Source organism: Micropterus salmoides, unplaced genomic scaffold, assembly GCF_014851395.1.
Source record: "Micropterus salmoides isolate LMB-PRFRI ecotype aquatic unplaced genomic scaffold, ASM1485139v1 Ms_hic_scaffold_18, whole genome shotgun sequence".
Classification (NCBI taxonomy): domain Eukaryota; kingdom Metazoa; phylum Chordata; class Actinopteri; order Centrarchiformes; family Centrarchidae; genus Micropterus; species Micropterus salmoides.
Window position 1 is genome coordinate 18559486 of NW_024040928.1, and position 22325 is coordinate 18581810.

General features: G+C 39.3%; 1 protein-coding gene across 2 annotated transcripts; it reads left to right on the forward strand.

Moving 5' to 3' along the window:
• Positions 1–383: 383 nt before the first annotated feature.
• apobb.1 (apolipoprotein Bb, tandem duplicate 1) lies at positions 384–20342 on the forward strand. 2 transcript variants are annotated; one of them, XM_038726446.1, is made up of 30 exons: positions 384–538; positions 1654–1807; positions 2574–2606; positions 2725–2837; positions 2923–3068; positions 3177–3324; positions 3442–3594; positions 3932–4056; positions 4158–4243; positions 4335–4779; positions 4905–5019; positions 5102–5248; positions 5331–5542; positions 5690–5885; positions 5978–6157; positions 6269–6469; positions 6585–6752; positions 6855–7060; positions 7320–7502; positions 7587–7717; positions 7817–8027; positions 8110–8282; positions 11294–11454; positions 11543–11652; positions 11741–12114; positions 12408–18404; positions 18494–18605; positions 18703–18726; positions 18868–19054; positions 19146–20342. In XM_038726446.1, exons 2-30 carry the CDS (start codon positions 1753–1755, stop codon positions 20139–20141), a joined length of 11388 nt encoding a protein of 3795 aa, XP_038582374.1. In that variant the 5' UTR covers positions 384–538; positions 1654–1752; the 3' UTR covers positions 20142–20342. The 2 variants fall into 2 exon arrangements, with proteins under 2 accessions (XP_038582374.1, XP_038582375.1); XM_038726447.1 differs by lacking the exon at positions 384–538 and having other exon boundaries at positions 1651–1807.
• The last annotated feature ends 1983 nt before the right edge of the window (positions 20343–22325 follow it).

Genomic DNA, 22325 nt, shown 5'->3' on the forward strand with positions numbered 1-22325 from the left:
ACCAGATGATAATCTAAAAACATCTACATTTAGCCCATAATATATGAAAAAAAAGATGGATTCAAGCATCAGCTAAAGTATCAGTCTAAAATGTGAATGAAACACAAAATGTTCAGGGAATCAAGCTCCCTTTGGACTCTATCTGTGTACATGTCTGTCAGTGCAAACACTGTCAGTATCTGACAAATGTTTAAGAGGTGCTGATGGGGATTTATTGCAACAGACCATTACAACATTCAGATGTAGTTATATGATCGATGTACAAAAGAAAAAAATATTTCATGTTTTCTCAAACTTTGCATAGTAATGAAAAATATTCAGAAAACATAGACTTCCATTTATAAATAAACAGGCTGTCCTTGCTGCAAACTAGACTGCAGTCCCAGTTTAAACAGCAAATCAAACTCGGCATGAACCTTTGAATCTTTGTAGATCAAAGTCCATCATCTAACCCATTTTGTTGTTTTGCAAATGTTTTTACTGTTTTCATTCTGGCTCGTGGCAGTGGAAGCAGAACAGCGTCCAACTCTATCACAAGGTAATATACTTACAATTACAATAAAACTATTTTAACTTTATTACAGATTAGACACATTCCCATTTAATGTGTGTAGTTGTGGGTTTACTAAATGTACTTTTCAATTAACTAATTAATTAATTATTTTAAATGAATAAAACAACAATCAACATAAAACTGACCACAACTGTAACAGCAGAAAAATAGCACTTTGCCTAACTCTGGTGCATTAACTGAAAGTTTTGTTAATGTGCTCTGTCCCTGTTAAATAAACTAGTACATAAAATGACCAAGCCAACACTATGAGATCTAATATTTACATCACCTAATGCTACATTAGGGTATTGTTTTTTTGGGGGGGGAATAAAGCAGCTGATATGTTTATCATCTCTTCATCTAAAGGGACTTTGTGTTTGGAGCACGCCTTGATCACTCTGTGCTCACTAATGACTGTCTATGTGTGACCTAATTCACACTCGAGCTATTAGTTGGTTAACCTTGTTGATTGACTTTGCATTTTTACATCAGAAGTTCAAGAATATCAATATCTGGTTACTGACTTTTGAAACCATGGGACCTACATTTTGTCATTATATTATCCCACTAGATTTAACGAGGCATCCAGTGAACTGTGAAATGTTTTACAAAGATTTTAAGTCAAGACGGACTCCCATAGTCTAAGTCTTTGTTATATGAATCCTTGCAAGGAATAACAGTAAATCACAGTAAATAATATATTAATAAATAATATAAGATAATAAATAATAAATGCATTAATTATTATATAATAAGAAGTGGCTTATTTAAGAAACAAACACAAAATGGCATTTCATGTATATCTCAAGTGTGTTATTAAAGAAGTGCTAAAAACCACCAGTATCGTATAGTCTAACCTTTAATATGCTTTAGTTAATCAAATGTCCTATGTGCATTTAAATATCCAGAAATTGCATCTTTAATGAAGTAAAAAAAAAAAAAGACATATTGAAGATTTAACAGAATTGATCAGTTTTGTGAGCCTGTGCTTTGAGCCAAGAGTACCATTTTAAACCTTTTGCCTTTGTCCCTCCACACAAGAGGGTGGGGTGGACTTTGACCATTCAAAGCGCTGTCTGTGCCTCCCAATCCTCTGACAGAGCCCAGCTGAGGGTATAAAAGTCCCGAGCTGAAGCTGAGACATCAGTCTCGCCTGAGTACTCGCCGACTCCAAGGGAAAGAGCTTCAACGAACCCATCATGGGGGACTCAAAGCTCTGTCTTTTGCTGCTCCTCAGTACATCTGCCTTGGCTTGTGAGTACTTAGAAGGTTTTTCTTTTAATTGTACGTAGTTTAACTTGCTAATAGGGGTTCTTTGTTTGTTCTTGGGAGTTGTTTGACATAGTCCCTACAGATTTTTTTTTCAGTTTTGCACATGTGTTGTAAGTTTCTGAAAATAAATAAATAAATACATAAATAAAGTTACTAGTGACTGCTCTCAAAAGTTTTTCTATATCTATTTTACCAATTACTGCATATAAAAGTAATTCATTACTAGGGAAATGCTTTAATTTTGTTAGTGTTTTGGGTTGCTGTCGCATACTGTGGGATAAGACACTGTCAAATTAGATCCATCATTGTACCTATTATCAGACTGATTGATTCACGTATTCATCGTGCCGCCGTAGAGTAGGGTGATGTTAGATCATCACCTGGAAAATCCAGAGAATAGGCTGCGTGTGTCTGTTATGAAGACAAAAGTAATTTATAACAAGCTCATTTTAATTTCAGTAATTGTACTTGTGTTATTTAATTAGAAAAACTGCCAAAAGTAGTAGGATTACAGTAATGATGATCATCCACTGTTTTGCTGCAAATTATTTAATCAAATATTTCATAAATTGTATTGTATTCTTTTTCCAAAGTTATAAAAGTATTAGTAGTAAAATATCACATCTGATATTGCAAAAGTGGTTTAGTGTAGCTATGCTATATTTTATTTTATTTAACAGTCAATCTGATTGTTTTCTTTTGCATTAGAGTTATTAAACAAAATCTGACTTTTTTTTTTTCTTAACAGTTGCCCAAGATGAAGATCAGCCCACCTGCCTGCGTAAGTTAACCAGACTACTTTGTTGATATCCAGTCTAGACATTTACAATACTTTTACAGGAGTAAATAGATCGCTTTTACATACAAAATCTCTTCTTAACATTGATTTTCTCTTCTAGTGGCCAAAAGGTACAAAACTTTACACAAGTATGAATACCAATATGAAGCTGAATCTTTGAATGCCATCAATGGAGCCTCACAGCTCAAGAACGGACCCAAGGCCTCTTGCAAGGTCTGAGAAAGATCCTTCAAAATCATTTGTTTTTCTCTTTCCATCTTTTCAGATAGTTAGATAAAACATGTATCTTCTCTCACAGGTTGAAATTGAAGTACCACAGACTTGTAGTTTCATCGTCCGAACCACAGGCTGTAGCCTGAGTGAGGTGGTCGACATGGACGCAGATGGCAACCCTGTGTTCGGTCCTGCACCCAGCTATGATGCCTTTGCTACTGAAATGGAGAAGTATGTTAATTCACGAAAATCCCTGATGGGAAAGATTGTGTTCTTTTTCTTTTTTTGTCTTTCTTAGATTTTGCACTGAAAATTCAAATGACATACACTTTCTTTAAGATATCCTCTGAAGGTTGTGGTTGAGGGTGTGTACGATGTGAAACTGTACCCTGAGGATGGTGAGACAACAACCATTCTGAACATCAAGAGGGGTATCATCTCTGCCCTGGCCGTGCCTCTGCTGGAAGAAGACAAGAATAGGAACATGGTACATTGATTAACCAAGAAAGTTGAAAAAATCTGTATATTTTAGTACCATGCTGATATTTACAGTGTGAAAAAAATCTGCCTGAAGCACATATGATTTTTTCCCCATCCATTTCAGCCCACTATCCACGGCAAGTGCAAGACCTATTACACCGTCAATGCTAGAGAGGATATTGCAACTGACATCAGCCTCAACAGGGATCTGTCCAGATGTGACAAATTTGTCCCAATCAGAGATCACAACAGCCCACTGGCACTTATATCTGGCATGGTAAGATATCCAAACCTCATTGTCAGTGAGAACATGAACATGATTAAAAAAATAGGTACCTCATGACAGCTTTTACATTACCCACATTTATGAGTAATTTTTGTAAATGAGGGGAAAAATAGAAAAAAGATAACATAAGCTGAGCTTTAATAGCAACAAAGATAAAACAAGGCACCACCTAAAGAAACTCAATGTTTCTTCCAATCCAACAAAAAGTGTGAAACTTCATTACAAACTATATTTGAATGACAAGTGGTATCTGACAAGTGCAGGCTAACTTTTAACTAATTTCAATGAATCCACTACATTAACAATATTACTGATTTTCTATTTTCAGCACTACCCTCTTGCCCAGCTGGTCAGAAGCTCACAGAGCTGCAACTACAAGTTCGACAATGAGAAGAAACACATGACCTCTGGGTCCTGCACTGAGAAACACATCCTCATTCCCTTCTCTCACAAGTGAGTCAAACCTTATACTAGAATCTGTGAAATGCTCTAAGTGCACATACTCATGTGCAAACGCTCTACAGAACTTATAATGATGCATTTTCATCCTACAGTGGAGAATATGGAGTTACAAATGTTGGAAATCAAGAAGTGACTCTGGTTCAGGTTTCTCCTCACAATGAAAGAGTCTTTGAACGCAGTAAGCCCTTTGTTTTCATTTTTAATTGATGGTTTCAAAATTCACTAAATGTAGTATTAACTCATCCCATCGATTTACTTGTGTTTCATAGGTGACATTGTCAAGGGTCTTCACATGGAGGCTGTCGAGGACAAGAATGCTGTCCAGGACAAAGATGCAGGTCTGAACCTCCTGAATGAACTGGCCACTCTGCCTGAGACTGAGGGTGAGAGGAGGGCCCACCTCTTCCACAAGCTCGTCACCATGGTCCGTGGAATGAAGGCTGAGACCCTGATTCCCGCCATTCCTGAGGCTCTTGCAATGTCCCGTGTCCTGACCTACCAGGTTCTGGTCCAGTGCGGAACTCCTGAGTGCAGCAGCGCCATCATGCAGATCCTCAGGACCTTTGACAGCTCCTCCCTCGAAGTTGATGCCAGTGTTTTTGCTATGGGACTCATATCCAATCCTTCTGCCCTCCTGATCAATGACATGCTTGAGATGGCCAAATACAAACACAGCAAGCCCATCATGTATGCCCTGAGCAATGTTGTCAAAAGGTGAGTGAAGTCCACCACACTTTATTCTAAATATCTGAATCCCATTTCAGCATTTAAGCTTTTCCTCTATTTGTGTAAAATAAGGCTTTGAATTCTAAATTTCCATAAAAAAAAATCTTCAACAGGTATTACAAAGCTGAAGGAAAACTGATCCCAGAGATTCACTCTGTTGCTGAGTTCATGGCTGCCCAGTTGGGTGACTGTTCTGATGACAGTGACAAAACCTTCATGACGCTGAGAGTGGGTAACCGTTTGTATAGATCAACATTTAAATGACTGGCAACATCAATAAGCAGAATATTAATGTGTGCTTTGATTCTAGGTTATTGGAAACATGGCTTCAGCTGTGGGACCTGCTAGTCCTGCACTCAGAGCCGCTGTGATCCAGTGTGTGAACCAACCTGCAGCTTCCCAGGCTGTGCAGGAGGCTGCCATTCAAGTGTACAGGTTGACTCCCGTCCCAGACGAGGCAAGTCAAATTGTGTAATGAGTTTCACAGGTTATCTGAATTTCTACAATGTGCTCATTTTATTGATCTTGTTTGATCACAGGCCAGAGAGGTTCTCATGCAGGTACTTTTGGACAATGCCAGTCCCATGCAAAAGCGTATTGCTGCATATCTGGTACTTATGAAGGACCCCCAGCCCACTGAACTGGCACAGCTGGCTAATGCCTTGCCCAATGAGCAGGACCAACAAGTCAAGAGTTTTGTGATCTCCCACATTACCAACATTTTGTCTTCAACTGACTCAGAGACCCAACAGTAAGTGAAAATCAGTTGCAGCTTTATATTTATATTTTTCAAATCTGTTGTTTCACTACATGGTTAGTAGGTGCGGCAATTTGATCACCATCAGGTGTTTAACTGTATTTTTACACTTTTTTGCATTTTTGCATTTTCTTCCTGCAGACTAAGACAGAAGATCCGTGATGCCCTGCAGGGTAATGAGATCGGGCCCATCATGGACCCAACCAAGTTTTCTCGCAACTACAAGATCGGATCTGTGGAGGGCAACATGATCTTTGAGGGTACCAGCTACCTGCCAAAGGAGGTCATGCTTGAAATGACTCTGAAGGCATTTGGCTATGACATTGACATGATGGAGGTAAATATTTTGAGCTGTTAATCTAAACTGTGCTTTGAGACGATTTTTCATTAAGATAAGTTGTGACTGTGAAAACTTTGTTACCTTTACAGATTGGTATGGAGGGAAAAGGATTTGAGCCAACTGTTGATGCCCTGTTTGGAGAGAATGGCTTCTTCCCCGACACTGCCCTGAAGACAATGTACTTTGTGTCTGACAACATGCCACTCAGAGTCACTGAGATCCTGCAGAACATGCTGCCTGCTCTGAAGAAGGACAGAATGAAGAGACAGGTACTCAGACCACTCTCTTTGTACCCATTAATTTGACTAAAACCAACATAATGATCAATCCTTCCAAAAGGATAACATCTTTTACAGAGTGTGCATGTTGTTGTTATTCAGGCCTCCCAGAACCTGATGAGGGACATCGGACGCAACTTCAACAAACTTGTGAGGGAAATTAAGACAGAGTCTCCCGAGGCAATGGTTTACCTGAGACTTTTGGGAAATGAGTTGGGATATCTGAAGACCAATGAAATCACAGAGATGGCCTACTCTGCTGTCATGATGATTGACAGCATGTTCAAGATGTTCCCAACTGATGTAAGGAAGTTATTCGTATTTTTTTAGAAGAAAAGCTGACAATGAAACAATGCATTAATTTAGAAAGTCCTTGTTTATGATTTAAATGTCCTATGTGTATTTTTATTTGCCACAGCTAATGAAGGCACTGATGACCAAGGATGACAACACAATCTTTGCCCACTACATCTTCATGGACAATGAATTCTTCCTGCCTACTGTCACTGGTGTGCCTCTGAGGATTGCACTGTCTGGTACTTTCACCCCTGGCATCAAGGGTGGACTTAAGATTGCTCCTGACATGGTAATTATATTTAAAACTCTTTGAGAAAGTGTGTTTTACAACATGCTAAATGTATAGTTTTCTATTACACAGAAGTCACCTATGTGTATTTTGTTTTCACAGAGTGACGTCACCTTCATGCCCTCTGCTGGAATTGAGTTTGTAACTCAGGTTGGCTCCCACATCCCTGAATATGTCAACTCTGGATTAGAGATGCACACCAGCATTTTTCACGAGAGTGGGCTCAGTGCCAAGATCTCCGTGGGTCGTGACAATCTAAAGCTGACCATCCCTGCTCCACCAAGTCCAACAAAGCTCATCAAAATGACGTATGTCCAAATACAACTTTCAGATATTATACAATTCTTTCCACTCTAATTGCAAGTGCAAGAGTTGTAATGCAATTGCTAACCCCGCAAACCTGAAATATAAAGGGGACAGTGTTGTTTCACTATTTCAGTTAAAGATACATGTGTTTGTAACTTCTGTTCAACATTTTCTTTGTGTAATCACGGCCACGGCAACTTTTCTATATCCAAACTAAAACAGCCGTTTTTATATTTGAACTTTGCTACACTGAAAATTTAGAAACACCCTGGTGGCAGTGACTGGATTAGAGGTGAAGACCATTCCCCCTATGGTGATGGACAAGGTTGACTTTAGTGAGTGCACTCCCTTCTTTGCTGGAATGAAATACTGTACTGATCTGCAGTACATTGATGCTTTCTCTCAAGAGACGACCCCCTACTTCCCCTTCACTGGAGACAGCAAGTGAGCAACACTCTTTGAATCACCATTTAAATTAAAATAAATTACCTATGAATATTGGCTAATTAATTTGAATTATCTAAATAGATTTGCTGTGGAGCTTCATCCCACTGGTGAAGTCACTGAGTACACAGCCACTGTTGCCTACGAGCTCCTCAGGGAGGGAGAAGAAGGCCGGCAGAAGGTTGACTCTGTGAAGGTCATTCTAAGGGCTGAAGGTAAGGTACAGAATTGAAAAATCTTTCTAATGTATTACCAGCTCGATTTAGGAAAACACTTAAGTGTGTAATATTATTCTGTCGGTTGGTCAACAATAGGTGCAGATCCCACTGAAGCCAGAGCAATCATGAAATATAACAGAAAGAAGAATGTCATCACAGCTGACATCCAGATCCCTGACTACGATGTGGAGGCTGGAGTCAGGCTGGGTGTTGTTGATGGAAACACTAAGGGCAAAGGAACTCACTCCATCTCTCTTGACTTGCTAAACAAGAACATCCCTCAGCTCTCCTTGGTTGGCCGTGCTAAGTAAGTAATCCACCATGAAACCTCATGATTAATGTCACCCTCATCATTGAGAATAGACTAACTCAATGTTAATTTTTTTCAGTCTGAAGGCCATGAAGGAAGGTATGCTGCAAGTCCAACTTCTTGTACCCTCGATCAATGCTGACGCCTCTGTCACAGCTAACTTGAAACGTGATGAAGAGTTGGAATTGGAGCTTAAGAGTGAAATCAAGTTTGCGGACATCACCTCTGAGCAGGAAATTGCAATTAAATATGGTAATGTAATTTTCCAGTTATCCTTTTTTTCAGAATAATACATAACCATTAATTCAATAGTTGCTTACTTCTTAGAGAGGTCCATACAAAGGTAACTACATCTGGCATTATCAGAATTGTGGTTAAAATTTGGAGCCCAAAATATGGGGCCAAAAACCAATTTTGTTGTCCATTTAAAGGATAATGATAGGGCTAATAGGCAATTAACAAGACAGTACAATGATCGACAATCTTGATATTGATATTAAGTTACAATATTATGATAATAAATGATAATAAATTATTGTTTAAGCTTCTCACATTGTAGTCATATACCAGCAACAACAACAATATACATCATAAATAATATATAGCCTAATTATTTTAAATAGCCTAAATATATAAATCTTCATAGCAATAGCAACATCTTAGAAGAAAAAAATAAGAACTATTAGCAATTACAAAACATTAGGTAAAATAAGTTTAAATTGCAAATATCTTCTTTTCAACACTATAACACTAATATGAATACCTGGCCCGAAAGTGCAATAGATGGGTGAGCTTGTATATATAATTTATTTGAAAACGCTAACATGGCTTCAAAACCCATGTGTTCTTTGTCATAATGGCAACAAAAGCTCTCAACAATAGATTCATATAAGTTATTTAATGATTTTTATGCTGTCTCTTTTTATAAGTTTGTAATGAAGACTAGAGTATCAGTCACAATGCCTTTTCAGATTTTGTAATAAGAATTCTCCTTTAAAGAAATTTAGGGTTAGTGGGAGGAATAACATATGGTTCACTGAAGAGTTAAGATCTATGATGAGAGAAAGAAATGTTGCATGGGGCAAAGCTCAAGCCACAAATTGTACCGCTGACTGGACAGCTTACAAAACTTTAAGAAATAAATGCACAAGCATGACCAGAAAAGCAAAATCAGATTACTATCTAATAAATGTGACCGAAAATCACAATAACCCCTCTAAATTCTGGAAGCAAATTAAGTCTTTGTCTGGTTCCAATTCTTCAGGTCTCCCACAACATATTTTTGTAAATTCAGTTGAAATTAAAAACAAATTTAACATAATTGGACATTTTATCAATCACTTTGTATCAGCTGGCTGTATTTTCAGTGAGTCCAAATCAAGTTATCATTGCTCTGACTCCAGCACTGAAACACCACCGGAAACTTTTGTTTTTTAGACCCAGAGGATTAGAGGATTTCTGTATTTCTCTTAAAGCTATTGACACAAAAAAAACCCATCAGGACCAGACAACCTAGAAATTATAGCTAAGCCTATAGCATATATTTTTAATTGTAGTCTGCAGACAAATTCAATCCCCAAATTATGGAAAGCAGCCTATGTGTTTCCCTTGCAAAAGGGTGGCGACCCTTCAGATCTTCACAATTATAGGCCAATTTCCAAACTCTCTATTCTTGCAAAAATTTTGGAAGCAAGTCAATTAAAAGAATACTTGGCAGAGCACAACATTCTAACTCATGTACAGTCAGGCTTTAGAGCTGGACACAGCACTGTTACAGTAACTTTGTTGCTATTAAATGACATTATAAATGCCTTGGACAAAAAGCAACACTGCGCTGACTTATTTGTGGATCTGTCCAAAGCATTTGACTCTGTTGATCATGAGCATTTGCTAAATAGATTAAGTAACATTGGAATAGGAAACACAGCAATCAATTGGTTAAAAAAATATCTTACAGAATGAACGCAATACGTTTCTATAGATGGTTTTAAATCAGACTTTTTAGAGATTTCCATAGGTGTTCATCAAGGTTCGATTTTAGCCCCTATTTTATTTTCTATATTCATAAATAGAATTGGAAAGGACGTGCAAACTACTGAACTGCACCTTTATGCAGATGATACTGTGATATATTCAATTGCCCCTTCACTGAACCAGGCCATAAATGACCTTCAGTTAGCCTTTCAACACCTTCAAGTCTCACTACATGTCCTCAAGTTAGTGCTAAATACTAAGAAAACCAAATTTATGATGTTTTCAAGGGCTCATTCCCAATCCACAGATAATATAACTATTAACACACTAAATGGGGACTTAATTGAAAATGTTTCATCCTATAAGTATACACTTTCTTTCAAAGTTCATATAGAAAAGCTCGTAAAACTGCTGAAACTAAGGCTGGGGTTTTACTTTAGAAATAAGCCTTTTTTTTAACACGATAGCCGGGAAAAAAATTGCGCAGGCTATCTTTTTAAGTGTTTTGGACTATGGTGATGTTGTCTACATGCACGCTGCCTCTAGTACTCTCCACCTTTTAGATTCTGTGTACCATAGTGCTGCTCTTTTATGAAAAGCGCTGTGAGATAACTGTTGTTGTGATTTGGCGCTATATAAATAAAATTGAATTGAAAAAATACTTAGTACCCAATCAATGCAACACTACCCTTGACTCAAAATATTTAAAAGTACTTTTACAACTACTTTTTAAAAAAAAAACTTGCATGATATATGTTGTACAGCGAGATTATCAAACATTCCTTGCTTGATCACATTACATGCACCTCCTTAGACTTAGACATTTTCTGCTATCTATGATGTAGTCACTAGGAACTACACTTCCAACCACCGTGTTTGCGAACATTTGTCAGAACTATGGTTTTGGGTAACACCTGCGTAGCTTAACGGTGGTTCATACCATGTAAGTTACAAAAATAGTTATCTCCATAGTTACAACTAGAGTTCTGGGAAACAGTTGCTTCACAAATGCATAGTTCCAACTACGGAAGTTGCATGATATATGTTATTGTAAGCAATGATGCTTTTGGAAAACGCACCCCAGAATGATTATTTCTGCCAACCATACCGAACATACAGCGGTCAAGCCAACAACAATTTAGTTGAAAACATGCCATTTTGCCTGGGAGAAAATGCTACATTTCACTTTTTTTTGCAGTAACTTTATTCACAGCTTAACTGTAACCTGGGTTTTAGAGGAATATTTCTTAATGTCTCAGGATTTGATTAATTGTTCTCTATTGTTGCAGATGTCAGCAAGGTTGAGGTTGAGGTCAAGTCTGATGTGAACACTAAGACCACCAGCGTGCCAATGACTGATATAGTTGAGAAGTATGGCAACCAACTTCTTGACACGCAGGTGGGGCAGACCGACATGAAGGTCCGTCACATCTTCAAGAAGTTTGTGGAGGTATGAATCTTGGTTTTAACAATTATTCAGATTTTCTTTGGTAAAAATGTGAAGCAGGCATAAAACAATGACTGTCTTTTTTTCTTAGGCAGGAAAGAATTACATGGAAAAGTATGGTGTTGATATCCCTTTTATTCAGAACTTCCGAGTACCTGAAATGCCTGACATTTCTGTGCCAGAGACACTGTTCCTGAATACGTAAGTGTGAACAACTCCATGATAAATGTTTAAATCATTTGAATTATGCTACAAAACATGTATGCATTTCCTTTTGTCTTTTCAACAGTGAGGCAAAGGCTGTCTACCACTTCAATGACGAGCAACTCACCATTGCTATCCCACTCCCTTTTGGAGGAAAGTCAACAGAAGAGCTTAACTTCCCACCATCTCTGACCACACCTCACATGTCTGTTCCCCAGTTTGGACTGGAGATCGTCTCCATGAAGATTCCCATCCCAGAGCTCGCTGTCCCTGAAAGTCTTATTTTGTCTATTCCTCTTTTTGGCAAAGCTGAGGTTTCAACTCTGATGAGAAGCAACCTATATGACATGGAAGCCTCAGTGGCTGTTGGCAAAGATGTTGTAGAGACACCAAGCTACTCAGCTAAGTTTGATGTGAAAGGAACCTCCCCAGTTGACATCCTCTCCATAAACATTGAAGGTATTTCATAGGAAACATTATTTATATATTTAGAATTTGTTATGTTGTTCATCCTTAACCCACAGTTAGAATTATATGTTATTAAGTCTTGGTAGGACAGTTTTCAGTTAATTCAGTTTCCTCTGAATTCCTGTTACAATTGTGTTCTCTGATAAAACTACACTAAACTAGCATATTGTGTATATTTCTGTTAAGTATATTGTATATGAGCAAATTCATCTCCATGTGTTGTTAAAAGTAATCACACAGTTATCAGTTATCAATCGTCTTTTCTTCTTCTGTGTTTTATTTAGGCTCAGGAATGTTGGCCACCACTGATTCCATCAAGGCCCAATTGAAAAGCTCTTTGGCCCATAAATTCATTGAAGCCAGTATTAGTATTGTTGAGGATGCAACCATCACAGACAAAATCAATTTGAAGTCAAGCAGCAAGATTGAAGCCACAAGCCCGTTTGGTCTCAGTATTGAACTAGAGCACACTGGTATGGCTGGAATCAACACTGAAGAAATCTCTGCTGATAGCAACTTTGAGGGAATGTTCAAGGCTGGACCCATGTATGCCAAGACCATTTCTATCCAGTCATTCAGCATCTTCCCATTCTGGCCAGAAGCAAAGATTGATTCCACTGTTCAGATTGACTCCACCATTGTTAAGGCCCAAAACACAATTAAAGCAACCCTTTCCAATGGTGAATTCTCACTTGGGTCTGCCACCAACGTCTTTGAAGACACCTTGACCCATGTTGCTGAGCTTTCCTTCAAGGACAACAGGCTGTCACTGAAATGTGATGCAAATGCCCTTACTCTTGGTATGAAGATCCGCAACCAGGCTGAAGCCTCTGTTGGTGCTGGGGAAGTCGCTATGAGAATGGAGACAAATGCAGACCACTCTGACAACCGTGTTTACTCACTGCTGACTGCCTCTCTTGATGTCAATGGTCTAGATTTAAACAGTGATGCCACCGTGAAGCTTCTTGAGAATGAGGCTACTCACAAGGCTACTCTGAGAATGAACAAGGACGGGTTGACCACAAGTGGAACAACCACTCTCCAGAGCCCCCTGTCCTTGGAAAACACCTTCAATGCTGGGCTTGATGCTTCAAGGGCTACTCTATCCATTACTAACAAAGCTGCAATTCATGACATCAAGGTAGATAATGCCAACACTCTTGTAATTACTCTCTCTAGTCTTGACTTCAACTCAAAGGCTGAAGCTACAAGTGAGTATGCCTCTTACACCCATGATGTCACCATTGACGTAAAACCCTACACTGCGTCTGCAAATGTTAATAACAACCTGAAACTTCTGGCGGCCAACTTCATTAATGAGGCTCACCTGCAGGCAGAGCTGTACAAGATGGACCTGACTGGAAGCCTGAAAGCCATCTATGGTGAGGAAGAGATCAAGCATACCTATCTGGTAAATTATGATGATATGACTACTAATGTAAAGTGCAGCACCACTGGAAAACTCTTTGGAACTCACATGAGCCACAACACCGAGCTTGAAGTTATCGGTCTTGCTGCCAGGATCACCAACAATGCCCGCTTCAACTCACAGCTAATGCGCTTTGACCACACCATCCATTGCAGTTTTGTGCCTTTTGATTTCAACCTTGATGCCATTTTCAATGCTGATGGAGACATGTCCATGTATGGAAAGCACAGTGCCCAGATCTATGGCAAGTTCCTCCTCAATGCACAACCCTTGGCTTTTGCTAGCTCACATGAATGCAGAGCATCAGTTACCCAGCGGCTAGATAATGGTTTTTCCCTTGAGACCACATTTGACAACAAGATGGATAATGTTCTGTCACTCCAAGAGCAGAAGTCCAGTTTTAGACTGAGGTCTAAAGTAAACGAGCATGCTTTTAATCAGGGCATGAGTGTTTACAATGAACCGGAGAGAACAGGAATTGAGGTTTCTGGCACCATCCTCACAAACATACTCAACACCGCCTCTGCAGAGAACCAGGAATTCGCCATCTCTGGCTTCCTCAAGTATGACAAGAACACAGATAGTCACATAATTCAGTTCCCTCTTATTGAAAATCTGCCTGCCTTTTTGGAGAACATCAAGGGCATTGTTGTATATATTGCAGAGGGATTGCAAAACTACATCAACAATGAGGAGATAAGGGCTAAACTTGAGGCTCTTCCCCAGCATGTGAGTGACTTTGTTTCTCAGATGAATATAGAAGGCAACCTAATTAAGCTGAAGCAGTATTTCAATAATTTCGCCCAAGAATATGTCATCTCCATGGAGGATGTAGAAGCCTCTTTGAGAAACCTGAAGGTTTCTGTTGAGAAACTGCTGGCTGATCTCACTGTTTACATCCAAAACTTTGCTGGTATGGCGAAGGACATTTTTGCTAGTGGCACCCTCCCAGACACCCTCATTCAGAAGACCCAGCAACTGCTTAATGCCATTAATGAGGAGTATGACATAAAGGCTATCGTTATCTATGTAATTGATACCATGAGGGAGATGATCCAACAGATTGACCTGGAAAAGCTGAAGGGCAGCAGCATCTCATTCCTTCATGATATTGATGCAAAGTATGAAATCGTGGCTAAACTACAGACAATCATGACTGAGTTGAAAGAAACGATTGAGTCCGTTGACATGCAGGCATTTGCTGCTGAGCTGAAGAGGTACATTTTATCCATCAACTTTAAAGCTCATATTGAGGAATTACTGAGTCAGATTCCCACAGAAATGTTCAGTGATATAACAAATTATATTAGGGAATTTATTCAGGACTTTGACATCCTCGGTAAGATCCACACATTCTATGCCAAGATCAGAGAATTGATTGTAAAGTTTGAGGCTGACAGAAAGGTTCAAGCTGCCTTGGAAAAGGTTGTGGAGCTCATCAAGAAGTTCAGAATTGAGGAAACCATCAGTGTCTTTGCCGAGATGGTAAAGGACATCCCGACCACATTCATGCAGGTATTCGATAGTGCTATCATCTACTTGAAAACAACTGATGTTAAGGATATAATTCAAGGGCTGAAAATGTGCATTGAAATTGTTGTGCAGACACTGAATTCATTGGACTACAATTCCTTTGTTGAGAATGCCAATCAAATTATTGCTTGGTACACAGTTTATGTGAATGAGCTAATCAGGGATCTTGAAATACCCCAGAAACTTGAGGCAACAATAGATTTTATCAACCATGTCTTATCTCTTGGTAGAGTCTTTATGGAACACCTGAGAGAAATCAAAGTTGCACAATCTGTAACGGTTGTGTTTGATAACCTTAAAGAATTTGCTGAATTTATAAAACAAAAAATTACAAACTTTGATGCCAAAGCTGATATTACCTCTTATCTGGCCTTTGTGAGTAAATACTACACAAGAGTCATAACTATCATCACAGATACGTTCACTAATGTGTTTGAAATGATTAAGAAAGTGGCACCTGAGCAAAAAATCATCAGCGAGATTCAACAAATCATTTTTGGACTCACTGCTGAACTCAGGAAAGCTGAGTTAAACACGCCTTCCTTCATCATTCCTTTCACTGATCTTGTTGTGCCTTCAATGAAGTTCTGTATGGATAAGCTTGAACAGTTTGAGATCCCAACACAGCTGGACATTCCTGAGTTCACAATCCTGAGCTTCCACACTGTAAAAGCCACCACAATTTCCTTTGATGACATCAAGCAGAGAATCATTGAAGTTATTAATTTCTTTATAAACTTTGGAAACAAAATGCGTGATGTAGATGCCATCTTTGAAGACCTGACTTTGAACTACCTTCCTTCAATGCCTGAGATAACCCTCCCAGAAATCACTCTTCCTGAGGTTTCATTCCCTACAATCCCACAAGTCCCTGCAGAAAAGCTTGTTAAGTCTCTTCAGGTTCCTAAGATCAAGCTGCCAACCATTCCAAGTGAGATCATGGTCCCATGCTTTGGTAAACTCTATGGTGAGATCAAATTCCATAGTCCCATCTACACCGTCAAGACGTCTGCTGAGTTCCAGAACTCCACTCAGGATGAAATTAATCCTATATTCACTGGAGTCCTTAATTCCGAGGCCACATCTTCAAGTTTTGAAATTCTCAATTACAAACTTGACTCCACTGCTCGTATTGCAATCCCAAAAATGAGCCGTGTTGTATTTGCAGAGACTCTTAAATTTAACCATCTTGCTCTTGGAGTTGAACATCAGGCATCTGTAACTCTCTATGGCCCATCAGCCATGGCCCAAGTCAAAACTACAATTAAGGTTACCACTACACCGTACAGAGCTGACTTCATGGAGATAGCCTTTATTGGTATAGAAGAAGGAATGTCTGCCTCTCTCGATACAGCTTATACTCATGTTCTGGACCTCCCAAGTGTTGATGTCAAAAGTGAGGTTACTTTAACCCAGAAAGCAACTGTTCGTCAAGATGGCTTCACCCTCACTCTAGCAGCTGACCATTCAGCCACTGGCAAGTTTAATGATGATGATGGCAACCACAAGAGCAACTTGAAAATGTCCCTCTCTCCAAGCACTTTCACTCTAACTTGCTCTGGTGATACAGACTCTACCATCTTAAAGATGAAACAGCATATTACTGCTGAATCTGGCACCTTCTCATACATCAAGTTTAATGTCCGCAATGAGGCAGAGTCATCAGTCATTAAGAACAGTACTTTTGTGGCATCTGGACAAGGCAACCTTTATGATTTGAAGGTTGAGCTGAAAGCAACCCATCACACAGAACTGTCTGGTACGGTCACTGGAGTCCTGTCCAATGAACTCAACCTTGTAGCCCGTCCTGTTGAATTTCTCTTTGAATTCCAAAACAAAGGAAATGCCAAGGTCAACATTTTTAACGAGCTGTCTGCTAAGATAGATCTGCAGAATGATTACTCAGCCATCTTCAAACCCGACAGCCAACAGTTAAACACCTTAGCTCTGGCCCGTCTTAATCAGTACAAAATGTTCTACAACTTCACTGTTGACAATAATGAAAATGAGGCTGGCATCTTTGTTGACATGGAAAGTGAGGCCAATCTTGACTTCCTTACATTCCCCATCAGCATTCCTGAGATTGACCTGCCTTTTGTTGATATCCGTACTCCAGCTATCAGTGACCTGAACTTGTATGAGCAGACTGGACTGAATAACATTTTGACGACCACTGAGCAGACTGTGGATGTGGATGCCAAGGTTGTTTACCAGAAAAGCCAGGCTGGCCCTGTTGTTGATATGATGGGTCTGATCCAGATTCCCTCTGTGGGTAATCTGATCACAGAGCTATCTTTCAAATCTGCCATCATTAATCTGAATGTCAATGCTGGACTGTATGCTGAGGATGATCTCGTGTTCCGTCTGGGAGCTTCCACAGCCTCTGTGTTTGAGGGTCTAAAAGCCAAACTTGATGGCACCACCAGTCTGACCACCAAGAGAGGAATCAAGTTGGCCAATTCCCTGTCCCTTGAAAATCGTCACATTGAAGGCACTCATGACAGTACAGTCAGTTTGAGTACTGAGACTTTTGAAAGTGCTGTATCTGTGGCTACTTTTGCAAAGATTGCCTTGCCTATTCTCAACCTGGAGGCAAACCAAAATCTGGTTGCAGACACCAAAAGCAAACTAAACGCTGTCTCCACCCTGAAGATGACAGGGGATATCAACATCCCCGTGATCAAGGCTGTTGGAAAGGCTGAGACAGACCAAAGTCTGAAGCTGGAGGGAACCCTTGACTATGTTTCCTTGGAGTCATCTACAAAGGCAAACATGGATGGAACAGTGCTTGATGACTATCTAGTTTTGGGAGTCCTGGATAACGACGTTAATCTGTATCTGAACAATAATGGCCTACGCTCCACCTCCAAAATGATTGCTGATGCCAAGGTTAACCACGGCACCACCAAAATCATTGGCCTGGATGTAAATGAGAATCTTGCTGTTGAAGCCTCCCTGAGCCGTGTGTATGCAGTGCTGAAGTATACTAGCAACAACGAAGCAAACTTCTTTAATTTCAACACCAATGGGAAGCACATTGCCCAGGCTGCAATTGATATTGCACCAACCTTTTCCTTTACTGCTGATGTTGAAATAGATATATCTCAGCCAAGCAGCCTGGGTGACTTCACCATCTATAAGAAAGCTGCTGCTGAAGTGACAGCTGCCAAGCAGAAGTTCTCTAACAATGTAAAGTTTGTCAGCCCACTGTACACCACAAACCTGGCAGCTGAAGCAGAGGGCATTGCTCCTGTCTTCACATTCACCTCAAAGTCCTCTGCCACCTCTGTCATTGTGCTCTTGGAATATGACATGGATGGTGAGTTGATGAAATTCCCTAAATCTATTTATTTGTTTCATGTTGCAAGCATTGTAGAGCACTAAATCTTACTAAATTTCTTTCAATAGCTTCTTTTACTGCAAACTTTGAGAATGAAGCTGTGAACATGATTACCAAGGTTGACCTAACACATGCTGACCTGAGCTTGGATGTCAACCATGTCATTACCCAAGCCCTGAGGTAATATTCTGCGTTTGTTTTACAATACATTGTATGTTAAATAATATCTTCTGATATTAAAGGTTTAAAGTATTAACATATTTTCTTCAAATTTTAGGAGAAAGCGCCAGGCTGATGACAGGTACATTTTCCATTCATACTGTTTTTTCTCATTTTCATCTTGACAATTTAATTTAATGTGTAAAAATCCGACTCCTTCCTATGAAATACAATCAAAAAAAATTTATTGTGACTTCTTTGAAATGCTTTCTTTCTCTTCCAGTGCCTCTCGCCACACCTTGAATGTGGACATCACCAGTCCTACATTCACTGATGTGAACCTTCGTTATGCTGCTCGCAGAGATGCTATCAGTGCCTCAGTGTCTACCCCCTCCAGTGGCTTCCTGGGCCTTCAGTTCAGTGGCAAAGTCCCATCTCAGATGATTGCAAGGGTCTATGGTCGTTATCCTGTAAGTATCATAACATTAACTTTTTGATACGATGGTAACAAAATACTAAAATCAAAATATAAATAATACAATATTTTTTTCAATTCAACAGTCTGCCCCAGAGGTTGATGTTGACATCTTGGTCATCAGATCATCTTCTAAGGATGCTGATAAGATGAACCTGCAGATTGCCTACAACATGGAGGCACCCAAAGAAATGCTCTATGAACTCAAGACAAGACTCCCTTCTATCATCTCTACAGTCACAATGTTTGCTGACAAGTACCAGATCACAAGGAACATGGAAGAGTTGAAAAACACTTTTGTTAACCGCATCAGTGAGGCCTATGATGCTGCAATCAACTATGACGCTCGACTGACCGAGCTGTCAATCTTCTTCAGGAACATCATTGTCCAGTACCAGAAAACTGTCCAGGTCTTTCTGGATGCTGTCATCAAGGGCTTGAGGGAGACCCAGTTCAAACTGCCAAACTCTGATGAGATGACCACTCTCCCTGAGGTCCTAAAGAAGCTGACCAGCAGCATTGCTGCTGTGCTAGAGATGACCCTCCAGAGAATCTATGAAAACACAGAGGTCTACTATAACTCCTTTCTTGAGAACATCAACAGTGTAAAATTAAATATGCCAGTCGGCGATGCAATCACAGTAGGCCAGATTTTGGATCAGGTCAAAACAGCTTTCAAGAAAATCTTTGATGAACTGGTGGACTTTGTGAAAAATATGGAGAGTCTTGACACAATGCTGGTGAAAATGGGTGAGACCCTTAAGGCTGTTGTTGAGAAATCACAGGAGTTTGTTGATTCTGTCAATTCTGACTATTTAGATGCAGTGTTCATCAACATCAATGAGCTCTATCGTAAATTAATCACAGTCACAAAGAACGTTGTTGAACAGATCTCTGCCCTAAATATGGAGCAGCTCAGCAATGCATATGAATTCATTATAGACATGTTCATTCAAATAGTTCACCAGTTCAATATCACTGTTCATGGTTTGCTGCAGCAAGCTTCAGAGGAGGCTCAAGCCTACATGAAAGTTAGTGATGGAAGGCTTGAGATTGACCTTCCATTTCCCTTCCAACAGTGAGGAACCCTCAAACTGTGGCAAGTATGGACAATTAGCTCTTTAACCATATTTATAATAATGAGTTTAACAAAAACACCTGTAACATTTTAATTTGGATGGTGTATTGTGTACAAAGATTGAAAATGTAAAGTTTTACTGAAACTCTCCTTCCTCAAAAGAGTGAAAGATGTCAATAAAATACATTTTATTGAAATCTGTAAATCTCTGATTTCCTGCTTCACGATGTTCTTTGGAATTCACATCCAAATTTTACATAAATGAGAATAAATCAAACTATACACAAAATGGTATTATTTAGTGTTACAGCACAGTTTGCATTTATTTACAGTGATGATTCAAGGATGTGTTGGTGACTGAGGATCTGAGAAACTGACTAAGTACCTGAGATAGTGAGGTCCCTAAATGTTAGTGATGTGGATGGAAATTCTTGTACACTGTATTCTTGAATGTTTACAAATGTGTACTTTTCTCATCTAAATATGCAGTAGGTCATGCAAGCCACAATTTTTTTATATCAGCAACTCAACCCCCAGACCAATCCATGCGACATAACTGCATTTTAAAAATAAGTTTCACTAAACATATATATATATATATATATATATATATATATATATATATATGAAAAGAAACTGTCCATGAATTTTTGTACAAAATTTAAAGGCATCCTTTTCAATCCAGTTGTTGGACTGACAGACCCAAAGACTGACCAATCAACCGACTGAAAGATGTTGCCATCCAGAGAGCCGCTGGCATGGCTAAAAACGGGTGGTTACTGTAAAAAGTACAAAGTGCAAACAGTATGAGTAGTCAGAGGATTTACCTAGTAACAGCTTATTAAATGGTACAAACATTAAAAGTTTTTTTCCCGATGATCTCAAATGCTTTAATGACGAAAGGCAACCGAGGCACTGGTTGAAACGTTTAAAGCCTTTGAAGCGCCTCTCTATATCTTTCTCATGCTCTGCAATGAAACAGAGAGCATACAGTCGAGAATTACAGAATTACAACCATGATTACAACTCATGTGCTGTTGATAGCACAGAATGCTATGTGGGCTTTAGAACTGTCCTGCATCTACAATTTTAAATTTTCCACTGTTTCCACAAATTACTTTTCAGGACTTTTTCCCTCCTCAAAACAGATGGTCAGAGGATCCAAGGGGACAGTGATTACTTGAACCATTAGAAAGATCAAGATGTATAACAAGTTAAAAAAAAGTCCAAGTCCACTAAGATGGGTGCTGGACATAAAACATTCTATGGTCAGGCACTCGGACCTTGAAGGAGGGTTCATTTCATTGCTGCTCTGCCAAGCTACCAAGAAACGTTACTATTACTGTCTATATAAATACAGTCTATGGTTTACACACACACACACACACACACACACACACAGACAGGTGAATGGTAAAGGAAGATAGATTCATCCTAGTGAGTAAGAGTGAAACTGAAACTGTAAAGCCTAGTTCACACTACACAATTTTTAGCCCGATTTGCTGCTCTGCTAGCTCAGAGACCGTCAGGCTGTGATGCATCAGAACGGCTCCCCGACACATTTCTGACACATCGTAAATGTCTGCCAGATATCTAGCATGATATCTGTGAGTCAGCCAACTCCACATCCACATCCAGGCAGCTGGCAGAGCAGGCAGCTAATTTTTCACTGCAAAACACTTTTTACTCACCTCCAGTTCTCTCTGTAGCTCAGACAATCCCTGTTACCTGCGTGTGCTAATCCATTCTTTCACCCATACTGTTTGTCTTTATAATTACTATCTTTATAATAACAAACAGCAGCTGTTTCATGTGTAGGTTCCCTTCATTTCCCGTTTCACATTTTACGTGTGTTTTCTTGACAAAACGTGGTTTTGTAATGGTCCCAACTATTACAAACTACTAATGGTTATATGTTATTTCCAGTAATTGTCTCTTAAAAGTTCCCTGTGATGTTTTTGACCACTAGCCCCTTAAGTAGCCTGTTGCCCTTCCAGGATAGAGCAAGCACAGACAGATCACTGATAATTGTTTTCATTCCCATCTAGTGGTGTAAACTGCCATTTGTCAAACCAAGCGAGGTATTAAATGGGTTCATATCTAAAATAAATGCTATTTGATATCATAAGCCTTCTTATATTAGATCATTACAATTTTCCAGACTACCAAAAACATACACAGTCAAATC